Source organism: Ranitomeya imitator, chromosome 1 (genome assembly GCF_032444005.1).
Source record: "Ranitomeya imitator isolate aRanImi1 chromosome 1, aRanImi1.pri, whole genome shotgun sequence".
Classification (NCBI taxonomy): Eukaryota; Metazoa; Chordata; class Amphibia; order Anura; family Dendrobatidae; genus Ranitomeya; species Ranitomeya imitator.
This window is the reverse complement of record NC_091282.1, coordinates 844,326,001-844,346,414: the sequence shown is the minus strand read 5'-3', so window position 1 is coordinate 844,346,414 and position 20,414 is coordinate 844,326,001. Positions and strand designations below refer to the sequence as shown.

Here is a 20,414-nt window from a genome sequence, read left to right as displayed (position 1 = left end):
TTCTATGGGATTAAGGTCTGGAGACTGGCTAGGCCACTCCATGACCTTAATGTGCTTCTTTTTGAGCCACTCCTTTGTTGCCTTGGCTGTATGTTTTGGGTCACTGTCTTGTTGGAAGACCCAGCCATGCCCCATTTTTAATGTCCTGGTGGAGGGAAGGAGGTTGTCATTCAGGATTTTACGGTACATGGCTCCATCCATTCTCCCATTGATGCGGTGAAGTAGTTCTTAGCAGAAAAACACCCCCAAAACATAATGTTTCCACCTCCATGCTTGACAGTGGGGACGGTGTTCTTTGGGTCATAGGTGGCATTTCTCTCTCTTCAAACACCACGAGTTCAGTTAATGCCAAAGACCTCAATTTTTGTCTCATCTGACCACAGCACCTTCTCCCAATCACTCACAAAATCATCCAGGTGTTCATTGGCAAACTTCAGACGGGCCTGCACATGTGCCTTCTTGAGCAGGGGGACCTCGCAGGCACTGCAAGATTTTAAACCTTTACGGCATAATGTGTTACCAATGGATTTCTTGGTGACTGTGGTCCCAGCTGCCTTGAGATCATTAACAAGTCCCCCCATGTCGTTTTAAGGTGATCTCTTACCTTCCTTATGATCAAGGATACCTCACGAGGTGAGATTTTGCATAGTGCCCCAGATCAATGTCGATTGACAGTCATTTTGTATTTCTTCCATTTTCTTACTATTGCGCCAACAGTTGTCTCCTTCTCACCCAGCATCTTACTTATGGTTTTGTAGCCCATTCCAGCTTTGTGCACGTCTATGATTTTGTCCCTGACATCCTTATAAAGTTCTTTGGTCTTGCCCATGTTTTAGAGGTTAGAGTCTGACTGATTGAGTGTGTGGACAGGAGTCTTTTATAAAGGTGACTATGTAAGACAGCTGTCTTTAATTCTGGTAACGAGTTGATTAGGATCGTCTAACTGGTCTGTAGGAGCCAGAACTCTTAATGGTTGGTAGGGGATCAAATACTTATTTCTCACTGAAAAATGCAAATAAATGTGTCTAATTTATAAAATTTGATTTTCTGGATTTTATTTTTGATATTCTATCTCTAAATGTTAAAATTAACCTACCCTTAAAATGATAAACTGTTCATGTCTTTGTCAGTGGGCAAATGTACAAAATCAGCAAGAGATCAAATACCGTACTTATTTCCCCCACTGTATACTTTAACCCCTTCCCGACCTTTGACGCCACGTAGGCGTCATGAAAGTCGGTGCCATTCCGACCCATGACGCCTATGCGGCGTCATGGAAAGATCGCGTCCCTGCAGATCGGGTGAAAGGGTTAACTCCCATTTCACCCGATCTGCAGGGACAGGGGGAGTGGTAGTTTAGCCCAGGGGGGGTGGCTTCACCCCCTCGTGGCTACGATCGCTCTGATTGGCTGTTGAAAGTGAAACTGCCAATCAGAGCGATTTGTAATATTTCACCCATTATAACGGGTGAAATATTACAATCCAGCCATGGCCGATGCTGAAATATCATCGGCCATGGCTGGAAATACTAGTGTGCCCCCACCCCACCCCTCCGATCGCCCCCCCACCCCCCCGATCTGGCCGGTACACTGCTCCGGCTCCCCTCCGTCCAGTGCTCCGCTCCCCCCCGTGCTCGTGTCCGCTCCCCCCGTGCTCCAATCACCCCCCCGTGCTCCAATCACCCCCCCTGCACTCCGATCCACCCCCCCCGTGCTCCGTTCCACCCCCCCGTGCTCCATTCCAGCCCCCCGTGCTCCGTTCCACGCCCCCCGCGCTCCGTTCCACCCCTCCCGCGCTCCGATTCCCCCCCCCGTGCTCCGATCCCCCCCCCCGTGGTCCCCCCCCACCCTATCATACTTACCGATCCAGCCGTGGTCCCGTCCGTCTTCTCCCGGGCGCCGCCATCTTCCAAAATGGCGGGCGCATGCGCAGTGCGCCCGCCGAATCTGCCGGCCGGCAGATTCGTTCCAAAGTGCATTTTGATCACTGAGATATAATCTATCTCAGTGATCAAAATAAAAAAAATAATAAATGACCCCCCCCCCTTTGTCACCCCCATAGGTAGGGACAATAAAAAAATAAAGAAATTTTTTTTTTCCACTAATGTTAGAATAGGGTTAGGGTTAGGGGTAGGGTTAGGGGTAGGGTTAGGGTTAGGGCTAGGGGTAGGGGTAGGGTTAGGGTTAGGGGTAGGGTTAGGGGTAGGGGTAGGGTTAGGGTTAGGGGTAGGGTTAGGGCTAGGGTTAGGGTTAGGAATGTGCACACGTATTCTGGTCCTCTGCGGATTTTTCCGCTGCGGATTTGATAAATCCGCAGTGCTAAACCGCTGCGGATTTATGGCGGATTTACCGCGTTTTTTTCTGCGCATTTCACTGCGGTTTTACAATTGCGATTTTCTATTTGAGCAGTTGTAAAACCGCTGCGGAATCCGCACAAAGAAGTGACATGCTGCGGAATGTAAACCGCTGCGTTTCCGTGCAGTTTTTCCGCAGCATGTGTACAGCGATTTTTGTTTCCCATAGGTTTACATTGAACTGTACACTCATGGGAAACTGCTGCGGATCCGCAGCGTGTGCACATACCTTTAGAATTAGGCTATGTGCACACGGTGCGGATTTGGCTGCGGATTCGCAGCAGTGTTCCATCAGGTTTACAGTACCATGTAAACATATGAAAAACCAAATCCGCTGTGCCCATGGTGCGGAAAATACCGCGCGGGAACGCTGCGTTGTATTTTCCGCAGCATGTCAATTCTTTGTGCGGATTCCGCAGCGTTTTACACCTGTTCCTCAATAGGAATCCGCAGGTGAAATCCGCACAAAAAACACTGGAAATCCGCGGAAAATCCACAGGTAAAACACAGTGCCTTTTACCCGCAGATTTTTCAAAAATGGTGCGGAAATATCTCACACGAATCCGCAACGTGGGCACATAGCCTTAGGGTTAGGGTTGGAATTAGGGTTGTGGTTAGGGTTAGGGGTGTGTTGGGGTTAGTGTTGTGGTTAGGGGTGTGTTGGGGTTAGGGTTGTGATTAGGATTATGGCTACAGTTGGGATTAGGGTTAGGGGTGTGTTGGGGTTAGTGTTGGAGTTAGAATTGAGGGGTTACCACTGTTTAGGCACATCAGGGGTCTCCAAACGCAACATGGCGCCACCATTGATTCCAGCCAATCTCGTATTCAAAAAGTCAAATGGTGCTCCCTCACTTCCGAGCCCTGACGTGTGCCCAAACAGTGGTTTACCCCCACATATGGGGTACCAGCATACTCAGGACAAACTGCGCAACAATTACTGGGGTCCAATTTCTCCTGTTACCCTTGTGAATCTAAAAAAATGCTTGCTAAAACATAATTTTTGAGGAAAGAAAAATGATTTTTTATTTTCACGGCTCTGCGTTGTAAACGTCTGTGAAGCACTTGGGGGTTCAAAGTGCTCACCACATATCTAGATAAGTTCCTTGGGGGGTCTAGTTTCTAAAATGGGGTCACTTGTGGGGGGTCTCTACTGTTTAGGCACACCAGGGGCTCTGCAAACGCAACGTGACACCCGCAGACCATTCCATCAAAGTCTGCATTTCAAAAGTCACTACTTCCCTTCTGAGCCCCGACGTGTGCCCAAACAGTGGTTTACCCCCACATATGGGGTATCAGCGTACTCAGGAGAAACTGGACAACAACTTTTGGGGTCCAATTTCTCCTGTAACCCTTGGGAAAATAAAAAATTCTGGGCTAAATAATTATTTTTGAGGAAAGAAAACGTATTTATTATTTTCACGGCTCTGCATTATAAACTTCTATGAAGCACTTGGGGGTTCAAAGTGCTCACCACACATCTAGATAAGTTCCTTTCAGGGTCTAGTTTCCAAAATGGGGTCACTTGTGGGGGGTTTCTACTGTTTAGGCACATCAGGGGCTCTGCAAACGCAACGTGACGCCCGCAGAGCATTCCATCAAAGTCTGCATTTCAAAACGTCACTACTTCAATTCCAAGCCCCGGCATGTGCCCAAACAGTAGTTTACCCCCACATATGGGGTATCACCGTACTCAGGAGAAACTGGACAACAACTTTTGGGGTCAAATTTCTCCTGTTACCCTTGGGAAAATTAAAAAATTCTGGGCTAAATAATTATTTTTGAGGAAAGAAAACGTATTTATTATTTTCACGGCTCTGCATTATAAACTTCTATGAAGCACTTGGGGGTTCAAAGTGCTCACCACACATCTAGATAAGTTCCTTTGGGGGTCTAGTTTCCAAAATGGGGTCACTTGTGGGGGGTTTCTACTGTTAAGCCACATCAGGGGCTCTGCAAACGCAACGTGACGCCCACAGAGCATTCCATCAAAGTCTGCATTTCAAAACGTCACTACTTCACTTCCGAGCCCCGGCATGTGCCCAAACAGTGATTTACCCCCACATATGGGGTATCAGCGTACTCAGGAGAAACTGGACAACAACTTTTGGGGTCAAATTTCTCCTGTTACCCTTGGGAAAATAAAAAATTGCAGGCTAAAAGATCATTTTTGAGAAAATAATTTTTTTTTTTATTTTCATGGCTCTGCGTTATAAACTTCTGTGAAGCACTTGGGGGTTCAAAGTCCTCACCACACATCTAGATTAGTTCCTTTGGGGGTCTAGTTTCCAAAATGGTGTCATTTCTGGGGGATCTCCAATGTTTAAGCACACAGGGGCTCTCCAAACGTGACATGGTGTCCGCTAATGATTGGAGCTAATTTTCCATTTAAAAAGCCAAATGGCGTGCCATCCCTTCCGAGCCCTGCCGTGCGCCCAAACAGTGGTTTACCCCCACATATGGGGTATCAGCGTACTCAGGACAAACTGGACAACAATATTTGGGGTCCAATTTCTCCCATTATCCTTGGCAAAATAGGAAATTCCAGGCTAAAAAATCATTTTTGAGGAAAGAAAAATTATTTTTTATTTTCATGGCTCTGCGTTATAAACTTCTGTGAAGCACCTGGGGGTTTAAAGTGCTCAATATGCATCTAGATAAGTTCCTTGGGGGGTCTAGTTTCCAAAATGGGGTCACTTGTGGGGGAGCTCCAATGTTTAGGCACACAGGGGGCTCTCCAAACGCGACATGGTGTCCGCTAACAATTGGAGCTAATTTTCCATTCAAAAAGTCAAATGGCGCGCCTTCCCTTCCGAGCCCTGCCGTGTGCCCAAACAGTGGTTTACCCCCACATATGAGGTATCGGCGTACTCGGGAGAAATTGCCCAACAAATTTTATGATCCATTTTATCCTACTGCCCATGTGAAAATGAAAAAATTGAGGCGAAAATAATTTTTTTGTGAAAAAAAAGTACTTTTTCATTTTTACAGATCAATTTGTGAAGCACCTGAGGGTTTAAAGTGCTCACTAGGCATCTAAATAAGTTCCTTGGGGGGTCTAGTTTCCAAAATGGGGTCACTTGTGGGGGAGCGCCAATGTTTAGGCACACAGGAGCTATCCAAACGCGACATGGTGTCCGCTAACGATGGAAATAATTTTTCATTCAAAAAGTCAAATGGCGCTCCTTCCCTTCCGAGCCTTACCATGTGCCCAAACAGTGGTTTACCCCCACATGTGAGGTATTGGTGTACTCAGGAGAAATTGCCCAACACATTTTAGGATCCATTTTATCCTGTTGCCCATGTGAAAATGAAAAAATTGAGGCTAAAAGAATTTTTTTGTGAAAAAAAAGTACTTTTTCATTTTTACGGATCAATTTGTGAAGCACCTGGGGGTTCAAAGTGCTCACTATGCATCTAGATAAGTTCCTTGGGGCGTCTAGTTTCCAAAATGGGGTCATTTGTGGGGGAGCTCCAATTTTTAGGCACACGGGGGCTCTCCAAACGTGACATGGTGTCCGCTAAAGAGTGGAGCCAATTTTTGATTCAAAAAGTCAAATGGCGCTCCTTCCCTTCCAAGCCCTGCCGTGCGCCCAAACAGTGGTTTACCCCCACATATGAGGTATCAGCGTACTCAGGACAAATTGGACAACAACTTTCGTGGTTCAGTTTCTCCTTTTACCATTGGGAAAATAAAAAAATTGTTGCTAAAAGATAATTTTTGTGACTAAAAAGTTAAATGTTCATTTTTTCCTTCCATGTTGCTTCTGCTGCTGTGAAGCACCTGAAGGGTTAATAAACTTCTTGAATGTGGTTTTGAGTACCTTGAGGGGTGCAGTTTTTAGAATGGTGTCACTTTTGGGTATTTTCAGCCATATAGACCCCTCAAACTGACTTCAAATGTGAGGTGGTCCCTAAAAAAAATGGTTTTGTAAATTTCGTTGTAAAAATGACAAATCGCTGGTCAAATTTTAACCCTTATAACTTCCTAACAAAAAAAAATTTTGTTTCCAAAATTGTGCTGATGTAAAGTAAACATGTGGGAAATGTTATTTATTAACTATTTTGTGTCACATATCTCTCTGGTTTAACAGAATAAAAATTCAAAATGTGAAAATTGCGAAATTTTCAAAATTTTCGCCAAATTTCCGTGTTTATCACAAATAAATGCAGAATTTATTGACCTAAATTTACCACTAACATGAAGCCCAATATGTCACGAAAAAACAATCTCAGAACCGCTAGGATCCGTTGAAGCGTTCCTGAGTTATTACCTCATAAAGGGACACTGGTCAGAATTGCAAAAAACGGCAAGGTCTTTAAGGTCAAAATAGGCTGGGTCTTGAAGGGGTTAAATACTCTGTATGTGCATTTACACATTGTTTGAAGAAGGCTCGCACACAGAGCCGAAACATTGCACAAATGGGCCACTAAATCAGCTTTTTTTGCACTAAAGTAATGGTGTGCTGCTTCCTCATTTTCTCTAGAACTCACAGTAGCTAGACAGGAATGAGTCTCTTTTAGTTCTTTGGGAACTCCATGGTCTGGAGTCACATGGAAGATCTCTTTTACATGCCAGGAAGAGAATTGATCATTTAGACGATAGTGAGCAGGAGCAGTTACAGCTCTGAATAGTCTGTGATATTCTAGGGGAGGGAATGTGCACACGATGCGGCTTTAGTGCGGATCCGCAGCGGATTTTTCCGCGCAGAAACGCTGCAGATCCGCACTGTGATGTACAGTATAATGTTACATACCAAAAAGGCCTATCAAGAAATTAAACAGGCCACAGAATGTTCAGTTCAAACCAATAATTTATTATACATACCGGAGATAAAAACTCATTGCATAACATATACATTTTCCATAACATACATTTTTTATGATGATATACAGAATGCCTCCAATCCAAAAACTAGTTCCATGTGAAGTGTAACAGACCACAATAACCAATTATAGTATATGATGAAGTCTAACTTATTCCTCCATTTATTGTGGGCCTAATTAGTGGGTACCATGGCAACCAATTTACCTAAACGGGACCAAATGGACCATGCTAGAAATGCCAATATATATACCAATATATATTGCTGGTTCCGTGTGTGAGTGCACAGGAGGTAACTATGACCTTATGGATATACCGCAACTGCGGTTGTCGTTGACCGTTTGATTAACACTAACAACTTGGATGCCAATAGGCAGCTTAGCACTTTATGGTTTCTCTGCATTGTAAATATATTAAAATTAAAAAGCCATATAGATAGCTTTGGCTTGGTAGCGGTGCATATGTGCATGTTGATATATTGAGTATATAGTTAGACCACTGTTGTAACAGACAAACTGGTATATATTGGCATACAAGTCTTATAGACTGTTGTAGCAAATAAATATACATTTATGCACATGTGTACAGATATATGAGCCGTATAGGCAACCTCGGCGTAACAGCTATATGTATATGCACAGTGGCACTTTATTGTACAGCTAGACCATATTTTGCAATAGACTAACTGGTATATATTAGTATGCAAGCCTTACAGGTTGTTGGAGAAAATAGGGATATATATATACCGTATATATATTGGCATTTCTAGCATGGTCCATTTGGTCCCGCTTAGGTAAATTGGTTGCCATGGTACCCACTAATTAGGCCCACAATAAATTGAGGAATAAGTTAGACTTCATCATATACTATAATTGGTTATTGTGGTCTGTTACACTTCACATGGAACTAGTTTTTGGATTGGAGGCATTCTGTAGATCATCATAAAAAATGTATATTATGGAAAATGTATATGTTATGCAATGAGTTTTTATCTCCGGTATGCAGGGCCGGTTTTAGACAAAGTGGGGCCCTAGGCAAAAATTTAAAGTGGGGGCCCCAAATAATAACATTGCACTGTGGCCCCCATATTTAGGGGCCTTATATCGGCCAACGGGTATGCCACTATTGGCTGTACGCGGGGGCGTTGCTAGGGTCAGAAAAGATTGGGAGCCCAAGACAAAGAGTTGCCCCCAACCCCCTCTTAATTTTTTTTTTAACTCTTCAGATAAAACAGTGCTAACTCTCTGAGAACAGATAATGTGGTAGATGTCACCTGCAGTCCTATGTAACACAACAGATAGACATAGCGTTTCAGACTAAGACTATGTTCACATGCAGCATTTTTTTTAGTAGCCAAAACCTTTTCTATTAGCAGTAAAAATGTTGCGTTCAAAACCCCTGTTTTTCAGCTTGTTTTGTGGTGTTCTTCACACTTTTTTCAGCTTTTTTTGGAGTGAGGATGTTTGTTTTGTCTACAGTATGTTTAAGGCCACGTTCACACGTTGAGTGTTTGGTCAGTATTTCACATCAGCATATGTAAGCCAAAACCAGGAGGGTGAGAACTACAGAAGTAGTGACGTGTTTCTCAGGCTATGTGAACATGTTGCGGATTTTGCTACGGATCTGCAGCAGTTTTCCATGCGTTTACAGTACCATGTAAACGTCTGGAAAACAAAATCCGCAGTACACATGCTGCAGAAAATACCGCGCGAAAACGCTGCGTTGTATTTTCTGCAGCATGTCAATTCTTTGAGCGTATTCCGCAGCGTTTTACACCTGCTCCATCCGCAGGTGTAAAAACGCTGTTGAAAACTGCATAAAAACCGCGGTAATTCCACAGTAAATCTGCGGTAAATCTGCAGGTAAAGCTGAGGGGATTTAAAAAGTGCTACAGTTCTGAAATCCAGTCAGAAAACAAACAAGCGCATGCAGGAGATTTCGGAAATCTCATATGTTTTGCTGGCACTTTATAAAGCAGCTTTTCGCCATGTTCATATGCAGAAGTTTTGCAGCTTTTTCTTCTGCAAATAAGAAGTTTACAGCATTTTACAGCACAAGCAAAAACTGAGATTTTCTGAAATCTCCTGCGCACCCTTTTATTTCCCCTGACAGAATTTCACAACTGCAGCCTTTTTTAAATCTGCAGCATTTCACTTTCAGCAATTTTTTTCACCTGTAGAAAGCAATGAAAAAGTTTAAAACATGCTGCAAATGTTGCAATGTTGTTTTTTGCTGCGTTTTTTGTGAATAACACTAACTTTATTAAACATGTACTGTAGACAAAATGCATACTGTAAAAAAAACAAACAGCAAAAGCTCTAAGGGTGTGTGCCCGCAATCAGTGAACGCTGCGGGTCTGCTGCTGTGTACTTGTGCAGCGTCCAACCCGCAGCGGCCAGATGTTACAGTATAGTGGATGAGATTTCAAGAAATTCCATCTCTACTATGCGTGCACTATCACCTGCACCTCACCCGCAGAGACGGACATGCGGCGCGTCTGTCCAGACCCCAGCATGCCAATTTATCTGGTGTAGACACGAGTCTCCACAAGAGAAATCTCACCCGTGCAATGTATAGGACGCGGTGATTCCGCACAGATCAATGAACACACGTGGAATCACCTGTGTTCAAAAGATGGCAGCACTTTGGACGCAGCACGTGTCCACTGCGTACAAGGTGCTGCCATTTCCGGATCCTCTGCACATACCCTAAAAAATGGGTGTTTTGAAAGCAGTGTTTTTACTGCCAAGAGAGTAGGCTTTGGCTGCAAAAAAAAAAAATGCACCCAAAATGCTGATTCCTATGCACACCTGTACTATATGTGTATGGTTTACCCTTATTATTTCACATGGGAATTCATTTATTTCTATATAATAAATACCCTGATTCAGCAGACAATATTCCTGCCTTGTGTCATCCAGACTGTAGTGACAGCACTTTCAGATTACAAGCAGTGACTGTGGTCAGAGCCAATGGCTGCTGTATGTGACTGTGAAACCTGATCCTACAGCAAACAGCACAGAGCTCTGGGAGCACATGAGTAAATCACAGCACTGAGGGGGTCTCAAGGGGGGTTTGGGAGAGACGCCACTGCTGTACACGCTCTGGGCACTTCATACAGGTGCTGCAGAGGTAGGGGGCCCCCTTTCTAGGTGGGGGCCCCAGGCGTCTGCCTGGTCTGCCTGTGCCAAACGCTGGCCCTGCCAGTATGTATAATAAATTATTGGTTTGAACTGAACAGTCTGTGGCCTGTTTAATTTCTTGATAGGCCTTTTTGGTATGTCATTGCTTTGGATGTGTTCTTTATATATTTTGGACTAATGTGTATAAACAGTATAATGTTAGTCTATGGGATAAAAAAAAGCTGTGCAGATGGTGCGGAAAAATCAGTGCAGAATTGCTGCAGATTTCAAAGAAGTGCATGTCACTTCTTTTGTGCGGATCTGCAGCGTTTCTGCACCCCTCCATGATAAAAATCTGCAGTGGCAAAAACCGCAGAAAATCCGCATCAATTCCGCATAAAAACCGCAGCAAATCTGCGGCTGTGGATTCTGCCAGGAGATGCGGATTTTGTGCAGAAAATTCTGCACCTCTTTTCCTACATGTGCACATAGCCTTAAAGACATTTTCTGTGCTAATCTTTTTCAATTTTCTTTTTTAGGTACTGGCTACTGATATGTCCAAACATATGAATCTTCTGGCTGACCTGAAGACAATGGTAGAAACGAAAAAAGTGACCAGTTTGGGCGTTTTGCTGCTTGATAATTATTCGGATCGAATACAGGTATAAAAAAAATGATGTCTATATATGGTACATTTTTTCCAAATCATTCCCACCCTAGCCTTAAAGGGGTTGGCCACTTCATCTTTTCAGTAACAGCTGTATTGTGAACAATTTTGTGGCACTAAATAATATATAAGAATGACAGGTTTCCCTCCTCTTGTTAGTGCCGGCTTTGTCAGAGATCACCTAGAGCGTGCGGTCTGATAAAATTGTGTCCCAAACTGTCCCAAAATCAGTGAGTTCACCGGACAGAGAAATGTGGCAAGGAAAAATTGTATTTCATATTTGCTTTCTTTTGATTGATTGAAACCATTCCCATCCAAAATTTCTGTGAAGTGAATGAGTGTTCTGATCGCTTCTGAAATCTTCCTTAGGCCACGTGCACACTATCAGTATTTGGTCAGTATTTTACCTCAGTTTGTGTAAGCCAAAACCAGGAGTGGAACAATCAGAGGAAAAGTATGATAGAAACATATGCACCACTTCTGTATTTATCACCCACTCCTGGTTTTGGCTTACAAATACTGAGGTAAAATACTGAACGTGTGAACATGGCCTTAGATCAGCAATTTACAGCAAACCTCAAGTATTGAGTCTCATGCAAGTATGCAGCAAGTCTTGGCTCCCTTTCTCCATGTAAATACCAGAAACAGAGCCAATCTTTAGTGATTTATATAGTGTTTTCATCTTCTCCATTGTTCTCTTCTTAGGTCCTTCAAAACATGGTTCATTGTGCAGACCTCAGCAATCCCACCAAACCTTTGGAGTTGTATCGCCAGTGGACGGATCGGATTATTGTGGAATTCTTCCATCAAGGAGATAAGGAGCGGGAAAAGGGAATGGAGATCAGTCCGATGTGTGATAAGCACAATGCATCTGTTGAAAAATCACAGGTACTCCTCCCTTCTTCTATTCTTATATTATCTGCTTTTAGGTAGGACAGCAGGTGTTCAAATATGGAGACTAACCTAAAGGATTTGTCCTTTTTCACTTAACTGTATGTATTTTTAGCTAACAGTCATTTTTGTAATTACGGTTCATTATAATGAGCACGGGTCCAATGTAGACCATGCTAGATGGCTCTAGAAGCGATGCCTGCTCCATTCAGATGTCACCGGACAGATGACTAGAAGAGCACGCCATCTGATGTTTCTCTGAAAAAATTGCTATTCTAGTCACCGCACGGCTCCAGCTGGGCCTGCTTCGTATGCTGCTGTTAACCATTTAGATACTCCTGTCAATCACTGACAGCAATTTTAATAATCCCAATTTTCTCTATTCGAAGCTATGTTTATAAAAGTCCAATCTGTGAAAATAGAAAAATTAACCTTTATAGCAACTGGTGTAAAACCAAAAAAAAGCATATAAAAGCCAGAATTGTTGTTTTTCAGCCATTTCACTTACCCCCCAAAAAAAATGCAATTGAAAAACTTATCAAAACAACTTGTCAATAAAAAGTACAGCTTGCAAGGCAAAAAGGCAAACCCTCAAGCAGCTCCATTGATGGAAAAGCAAACCCTCAAACAGCTCCATTGATGGAAAAATAAAAAAGGATTCTAGTTCTTGGAAAATAATGACGTAAACTAATGTCAGATCATGTTGAACTGCACAATGTAAGCTGTGAATGCGAAACCCAAAAGAATAATATTATGGAGACTCCCCCTTTGCAGTAGGATACAAAGATTGTTCAGCCCTGCCCCACTTTTAGAGCCTTTTCCACTGAGCCAAAAGTGAATTAAATCAGTGAATTAAAAGGGTAGTCTGGTATTGGCGAATAAAATTTCTAACGGGTTTACACTTACTGATGACTCTCATTAAACAATACATGTTTAATAACCTGCTTAGACAGGCCAACTGCAGTTACCATGAGCACAGAATGATCGGTAATGTACCATTCTGTGTGCCAAGACTCATTGTTCTCGGCAGCATATGTGCTGCCGAGAGCAATGATTTTTAAGCAAGCTTATTTTACTCTATGAATAAGAATGTTGCATTCATTGGATAACTGGCAGCCTGTTTACTCTGGGAAATATATACACTGCTCAAAAAAATAAAGGGAACACCTAAACCGAATATAACTCCAAGTATATCAAACTTCTGTGAAATCAAACTGTCCACTTAGGAAGCAACACTGTTTGACAATCAATTTCTCATGCTCTTGTGCAAATGGAATAGACAACAGATGGAAATTATTGGCAATTATCAAGACACACTCAATAAAGGAGCGGCTCTGCAGGGGAGGACCACAGACCACATCTCAGTACCAATGCTTTCTGGCTGATGTTTTGGTCACTTTTGAATGTCGGTTGTGCTTTCACACTCGTGGTAGCATGATGGGTGACATTAAAGGGAATCTGTCACAAGATTTTTGCTACGAAATCTGAGAGCACCATGATATAGGGAAAGAGAATCTGACTACAGCGATGTGTCACTTACTGGACTGTGTTTTGCTGTTTCAATACAATCAGTGTTTTATCAGCAGGAGCTTATCACTTCAGGACAACTGGCCTGGTGCTTCCTAGTCCAAGCGCGCTCCCAGCACTGATTAGCAGCACTCTGTCACTATACCTTGTACGAAGCAAAAAAGGGGAGAAGCCAGCGCTGCCTGTGGTCAGAACGCAATACATAAAATGCAAATGCACATATTGATTTCTAACTGTATTTAAAATGAGACATTTAGCAAACATTTGATCAATTCTTTGAGCTACCCCGCCACTTCACGGCAATCTCATAATCGGGCAGTCCTACTCTACGTTTTTTTATATTCGCTGTGCCATAGAGGCCTCCTAAATAAATTAAAAGCAAGACCACATTAAATGCAACCTATACCTGAAGCATTTCTGAATCACTCAAATGGCGTCAGAGGGGCAGGTAAGGATAAAGGTTGACCAGGTCCAGACACAGACATTTCAGGTCCAACTTCCACACTGCCCAGTCAGCGCCACAGATGAAGAGTGAGACAGGCTGAGACACAGGTGCACAATTAACCAAAGCCTAGGGCAGGGCCGCTGTATGTGTGTACAGCGGCCTATCAATTACAGTTTGCATGTAATGTGGTCTTTCTTTTTATACTCTTGATACATTCAGGAGGCCATAATGGCACAACGTAAATAAAATACGTAGAGTAGGACTGCCCCATTATTAGAATGCCGTGAAGTGGCGGGGTGGCTCAAAGAATTGATCAATTGTTTGCTAAATGTCTCATATTTGAAATACAATTAGAATTTAGTATGTGCATTTTAATTATTGCGTTCTGACCATAAGCAGTGCTGGCTTCTCCCCTTTTTTTTTTACTATACCTTGTACACAGAAAGCTGTGGTGTAGGCAGGTTATGTAAACTTTGGTAAATCTGCAGAAGAGAAAGCTGTAGCTCTATCATACCTGCTGCACCCAGGAAACCAAGTGATACACCATAAGTAGGGAACCATAACACCTATGTATTCCTCTACACCAAGTCTCTTCTGTGGTTTGGGGTCTCTATCCTAAACATAGTGATCACAATGAAGACTGCTTTTAGCAATATATGACGGGAATCTAATAATTTCCAGGTCAATCTGATCTTTGTACAGTGAGTCTACACAATGTGCTTCATGTCTGTTCCAGTCCTGATGTCCATGAGACATGTCCATGAGACTTTGCTAGCGCTCACTTCTCTATGTTCTTTCATTGCAGGTTGGTTTTATTGACTACATTGTGCATCCTCTGTGGGAAACTTGGGCCGACTTGGTACACCCAGATGCCCAAGAAATATTGGACACTTTAGAGGACAATAGAGAGTGGTATCAAAGCATGATCCCCCAGAGTCCATCCCCTCCACCAGAAGAACTAGACCCCGACAGGGGAAGCACCGCAGGAGACAAGTTTCAGTTTGAACTGACACTGGAGGAAGAAGGAGAGTCTGAAACCGAACAGGAAGAGAGTCCTGTGGATGAGGAAAACAGTGACTCAAAAATCCAGATCACAGACGATTCAGCCCAAGTCAGTGATGAAACTGATCAACCCTCTCCGGTAGACAGCTGCAGAAGTGTGGCCAACCAGCTGGATCGCTTAGAACTCCCATCAAAGAACGCTCTGACCAAGCAGAGAAAAGTACTGAACTTTGATAACCTGAAATTGTCATCTGAAAGGACGCAGACACAAAAGGACACTAGGAAGGCGGAATCCGCTAATACTGCTATGGAGGAGACTGCAGGCCAGGGGGAGGTCTGTTTGGACCAAGAGGGAAACATCACATATCTTCCATTAGGAACGTAACGCCAAATTGTCACATCATTATTATTTTATTTTTATTCACACACACTTTACATTTTATTTTTCTGGAGGAGGGATGGATTTTTATGAAAAAAATAAGTATTTAAAAGAAAAACTGATATCGGAAGAAACAAATTGTCCCCAACATCAGAGAAACCGCATGGGAGAGCATGGTGGAATGTCATGGTTCTATTTCTTTTCTAATTTTGGAGGCACAGATTTCCAGTCTCTAAGCTCCCAGTGGGTTGCTGTTATTTCTGGTAGAAAGGGAAACTATAGCTAAAATATTTAAGTATTAAAAGACGTGCTAAAGTTTACTTCATACTCTAAACTGGGCACCTCCTGCCTGAGCCTCTCCAGATGCTGGTGAAGTACACTTGCAAGTATGCAGTCCTTTGCTATGGTCGGTCATGTTGTGACCTTTTCCTTCATCAATGGAGAGGCAGGTGGCAATGTAAGTGGGCATAGCTATGATTTGTGATGTTACGAGCCTTATTTGCATGGAGCAGCTTATATTTCAGTTATAGTTTTTCCTTCAGACTCAGAAACGTATTTATGAAGATGCTTGGAACAACGGAGTAAGTAATGGTAGGTAATCAAATGTTTTCTGTTTTTTTGAAAACTTTATGCTCTACCACCCCATTTTATGTGGCCATCAATACAGATGGACACATATCGGTGTCGTCCCTTAAACACCACATTAGCAGCCATCAATAGATGGCTACAATAAGGCTATTGAAAGTAGCACCAGCCAGTAGTTACCAGCAGTGGATAGTAGCTAGATGATTTGTGAAAAGAAAGAATGGACAAGCACTAATTCCTTGCATATTAGGATCTCCAGTGGACCTCTGGTTACTCCGTCACTACAAAGCGTAGAACATGGCTGAATATGCTGGCTGGGATCCATGCGAGAAGATACATTGCCTCTAAGGATTATGCATTACACGGGTCTTTTTGGTTTTACTTCTGCAATGTTGTAAACCGTCCTGATATCGGAATGTTGGGGGAACAGGCGTGGTCTATGTGTGCATAGGAACGCCAGATAATCTAAACCTCAGGGTATGGTAGAAATGCTGTATATGTGTGTTCTGATTCATGTGTAGCAGTCAGCTGACCGGTGTTCATACTTTCTTAACCCAAATGTCGCACAAGTTTATGGTGGAGAGATTGTTGGATTTACTAGAAAAGGCAGATCAGCTGCTCATGTGTCCTTCAGCTTTTAAACACTATGAGAATCCACAGAGGCCAAGCGAACTGCAAATGCAACCAAAATAAGGTACGCACTGATTTATTCACCTGAGCTATAGTAACGCAACATCTGGCCATACGCTTTACGTAGCGATCGGCTGCCTTCTTTGTTCATCTGACAGCTTTCTTCTCGATCTCCTCACTACACGTATTGTACATGCTTGGCTGAGATTGTCTTCTCCATAGGGAGAAATCAAAAACGCTGCCAGACCGTTCTGGCGGCGGCCTATTGTCCTTGAAATGAAACATGCCCAAGCTTTCTTTTCCTTGACATCTGTCAGAGAAGAGTCACAATGCCTCCATGCATGTTTGATGGCTGGCCATCCTGTTGAAATCGGCACCTTTTGTTTTACCGGGAAGGTTTTATTGTACACGATATAGCCATACCTCACAGATGTATGTAGTTCCTAGTTGTTTGCTGTAACGTAGCAGCTTTCACTATTTTTAATCTTATTTATACCCTTGGGTTTGTGTACAGCCTTACCTTGAGAAAAGGTAAGATAGGAGGGAGAGAGGGGCACTGGACATCACCACCCATATCAGCTAGAACAAATAGTTGACATCTTGATGGCTTTTCCTGACGTACTGTCCAGGTTATTGGTTCTGCCCTCTCATCTGTCTGTGATTTTCTGTGTTACAGTATGTCCGGTGTCTTGTCGTGCATAATGTTACCGTTAAGTATCCCTCATATTTGGCTGATCTGCCAGGTCACACGTGTGTCAGTGTGCATTCTCGCAATGCTTTCCATTTGGGTTGAGAAATGGGAATGCCCTCAGATGGGATATGGACTCCATTTAATTTATTGTTCTAACGTTTCACTTTATTTTAATGTATTTGTAGTTCACCTTTGAACAAAGCCACAATTCTGTGCACACTTCTCTTGTCTCTGATCTAACTTTACTGTGATTTGCACTCAAAATGCTGCATTGCTATAATCTTGCACTTCTCAGCAACATTGGTGACATGGTGCCAAGAGGCCGACAACAGACGCCTGCTGGTTGGGAGGCTGCAGTGGGTGTTACGGGCATCTTTTGCAGAGAAACCACACTAGCTGCTGTCCTCTAGAAAGTGATAGAGAGAATAACTGTTGTGTCGTTTCCTGCCCCAATTTACTTGCATGACATCCACCCCCCAAAAAAAAACAATAACTGTCCTAGAAAAAAAATCCTCATTCTATGACAAGCCTTCCATGTATCTGCTGGGTAAATGTATGTCCTGACTTAGGGCTTGTTCACACGCTACATTTTTGCAGTGGAAAAAACGGCGTTTTACAGTAATAACAAAATGAATGCGATTTCTGAAATCTCACGCACATGCTGCTTACTTGTTACTTGCAGATTTAAAAAATCAAGAGGGTTCATTCAGATCTGAAGCATGTCAATTCTTCCAGCGGTTTTGCAGTGTTTTTCGCCCATTACAATGAATGGGGTAAAAACACAAACAAAAATGCATGAAAAACATGTGCAATTTATGCATCGGTTTTTTTTTTGCCTGCCAACAAATTTGCTTCAAATACTCAACATGTCCACATACCTTTAGACGAGTTGTCTTATTACGTAAGGTTACCTCCACTTGAACATATTTTGGCTTTTCGCAAGCCTTTTTTTTTAAAGGGACAACAGGGCAAAGGTAGGACCCCTTTGGGGCAATCTTTTGGTTTTGCCTCCATTTCCCTGTTCAGCTATTGAATCCTTTTATGGTTTAGATCTTCATATTGACCCTAACAATTAGAAAAATTTACGAGGCTTCATGTATATGGTACAATACAGGTCTGTGTGCGAGAGCTATATACTGAAAGGGCTTTTCCTAGGAACAGAGTTAATTTTAATAATTAGATCTCTGAATAATAATAAGTTCCACAATTGGATATGATTAAATAAAATGTTCCTGTGCTGAGATAATCTTATAAATGTGCCCCTGCTGTGTACTGTGTAATGGCCGTGTCTGACCGTGCGGGAAGGGAGGGGAGGAAGAAAAAGAGTATACAGAGACTATACAGACAGGGTAGCGGGGGATCACAACGGATTCTTTGAGTTAAAGCATTGCTTAAAACCAGGTAGTGAAATGTTTTGCCTCACAGAAAGAATCACCTGTGATCCCCTGCTGTCCTGTCTGTATACTCTCTTGCTTCCTCCCCTACCCAGGAGCTGTGGTCAGACACGGCCATTACACAGTACACAGCAGGAGAACATTTATAAGATTATCTCAGCACAGGAACAGTTTATCTAAACACATCCAATTGTGGAACTTATTCCAAGATCTATTGATTAAATATACCTTGTTCATAAGAAAACCCTAATAAGACCAGCATCAGACATTGTCACGTGTAGCTAGCTTTAATTCCCACTAAAGCATGGATCTGAATTACGGTTCTGTACTCAATTGTAAAGATTACTGTATACTGTCTAGAGAGATATACTGGCCAAAAGCATTTCCACCATTTCAATTAACAGGTGATACGAGTTACGTTGATAGGGGGGGGGGGTCCGACCAATTCCAGAACAACACTTGGTTGTTTCAGTCAATGTTATGGGCTCGGAATTGAGAGGCAGGGCTTGTGCTCCACTGATCTACCATTAAAACTCATCCTACCTTTGATACATGTTTCTGGTTGGAATACATGTTTAAAGAGATTATCCACTACTTTTTCATTGATGACCTGTCCTTCGGTTAGGTCATCAATGCCTATGTCTGATTGGCCAGGGTCCGACACCCGGTATCCCTGCTGATCAGCTGTTATTGGCTGCTGCTGGACGGAAGTGCTCACTTGCGGAGCAGGCTGTCTTGTGGTAGTGGTTACTGCAGGGTACTACACATCCACCTCCTTTTGATTTGAATAGGATGCGGATGTGCAGTGCCCTTCCTTTGCCAATACCAGAAGACTGCCAGCTCCGCAAGCGTGTACTTCCGGACGACAGCCACCTACACCGATAACAGCTGGCCAGCGGGGGTGCCCGGTGTCGGACTCTGGACGATCAGACATTGATAACCTATCCTAAGGCTAGGTCACCGTCTTTAAATTAAACTGCCTGGGAAATTTTCGATTTCCGTAGATCCATATTCTGAGATCCCTAGAGAACTGCTGGTGTCCATGCGAAGCTGGCTATGCATGTAGTATTATGTGGTCCGCTATGTGGACAGGCTAATTCCAACAGTACAAGAGCTGATGTTAGCAGTTTCACTAATACAGATGAATTGGGGAGGAGGGGTGTGTGGAAAGTTGCAAAGGGATTGTCCTAAATGAAGGCCACAACAGTATCATACCTTACCTGTTTCATTCTCTTATGTAGATATAAATTATGCTCCAAAAGATGCCTATAACACCCCAAAAAAGCGGTTCTTCATGGCAGTATTTCAGCTAGGAACTCATGAAGATCCTTTTAACAGTGGATCATATAGGGAAGCCATAGTGGACCTTAGTGGAGAAGGTGAAAATGTGCCATTCACTACTGCTGCAATAGTGAACCGTTGTTAGTCATTAGTGTGTCAGGCCTGGATTCATGGAAGGACACCAATATGCTGAACTTCACGCTGTTTTGAGCCTTGAGGTTTCTCATATAGGGCATCCTTTTTTAAACCAGACCTAAATCTCTTTTAGAATTGTCACCAACCATATTTGTTTTATTATTTTTCTTAATAAAAAAAATTATCTTTTTGCTTTTTGTCAATGAATTATTATTTCAAGAACAAATACGATACATAATTTCCTTGCTTTTCCTGGTTTTCACAGTTAACAAGTGTTCAAAGAGCGGTATATGGGGTTTATCAGATGTTGGCCATGTTACCATGTAGGATAAAACACAGGTGAACTGAATTGTTTTGGTGTATTTTATCCCATTGCGGAGCCTGAAAAAATACATGGAAAAAAAAAACAAAAAAACGGCAATTTTAGGTACAGAATTCCAAATCTTATGCACTAAAAATGCTGCTTAAAAGACTAGCATGAATAACGCCA

The 20,414-nt window shown here is 42.7% G+C and overlaps 1 protein-coding gene across 3 annotated transcripts in view; it reads left to right on the top strand.

The window, feature by feature from the left end:
* Positions 1-20,115, top strand: part of PDE4C (phosphodiesterase 4C) — a 238,938-nt gene extending 218,823 nt beyond the window's left edge. For all 3 annotated transcript variants that reach the window (XM_069741067.1, XM_069741059.1, XM_069741074.1), the window contains 3 exons: positions 10,837-10,959; positions 11,670-11,852; positions 14,633-20,115. In XM_069741067.1, coding sequence (XP_069597168.1) covers positions 10,837-10,959; positions 11,670-11,852; positions 14,633-15,214 — 888 coding nt within the window. In that variant the 3' untranslated portion in view covers positions 15,215-20,115. The remainder of the gene's footprint in view (positions 1-10,836; positions 10,960-11,669; positions 11,853-14,632) is intronic.
* The last annotated feature ends 299 nt before the right edge of the window (positions 20,116-20,414 follow it).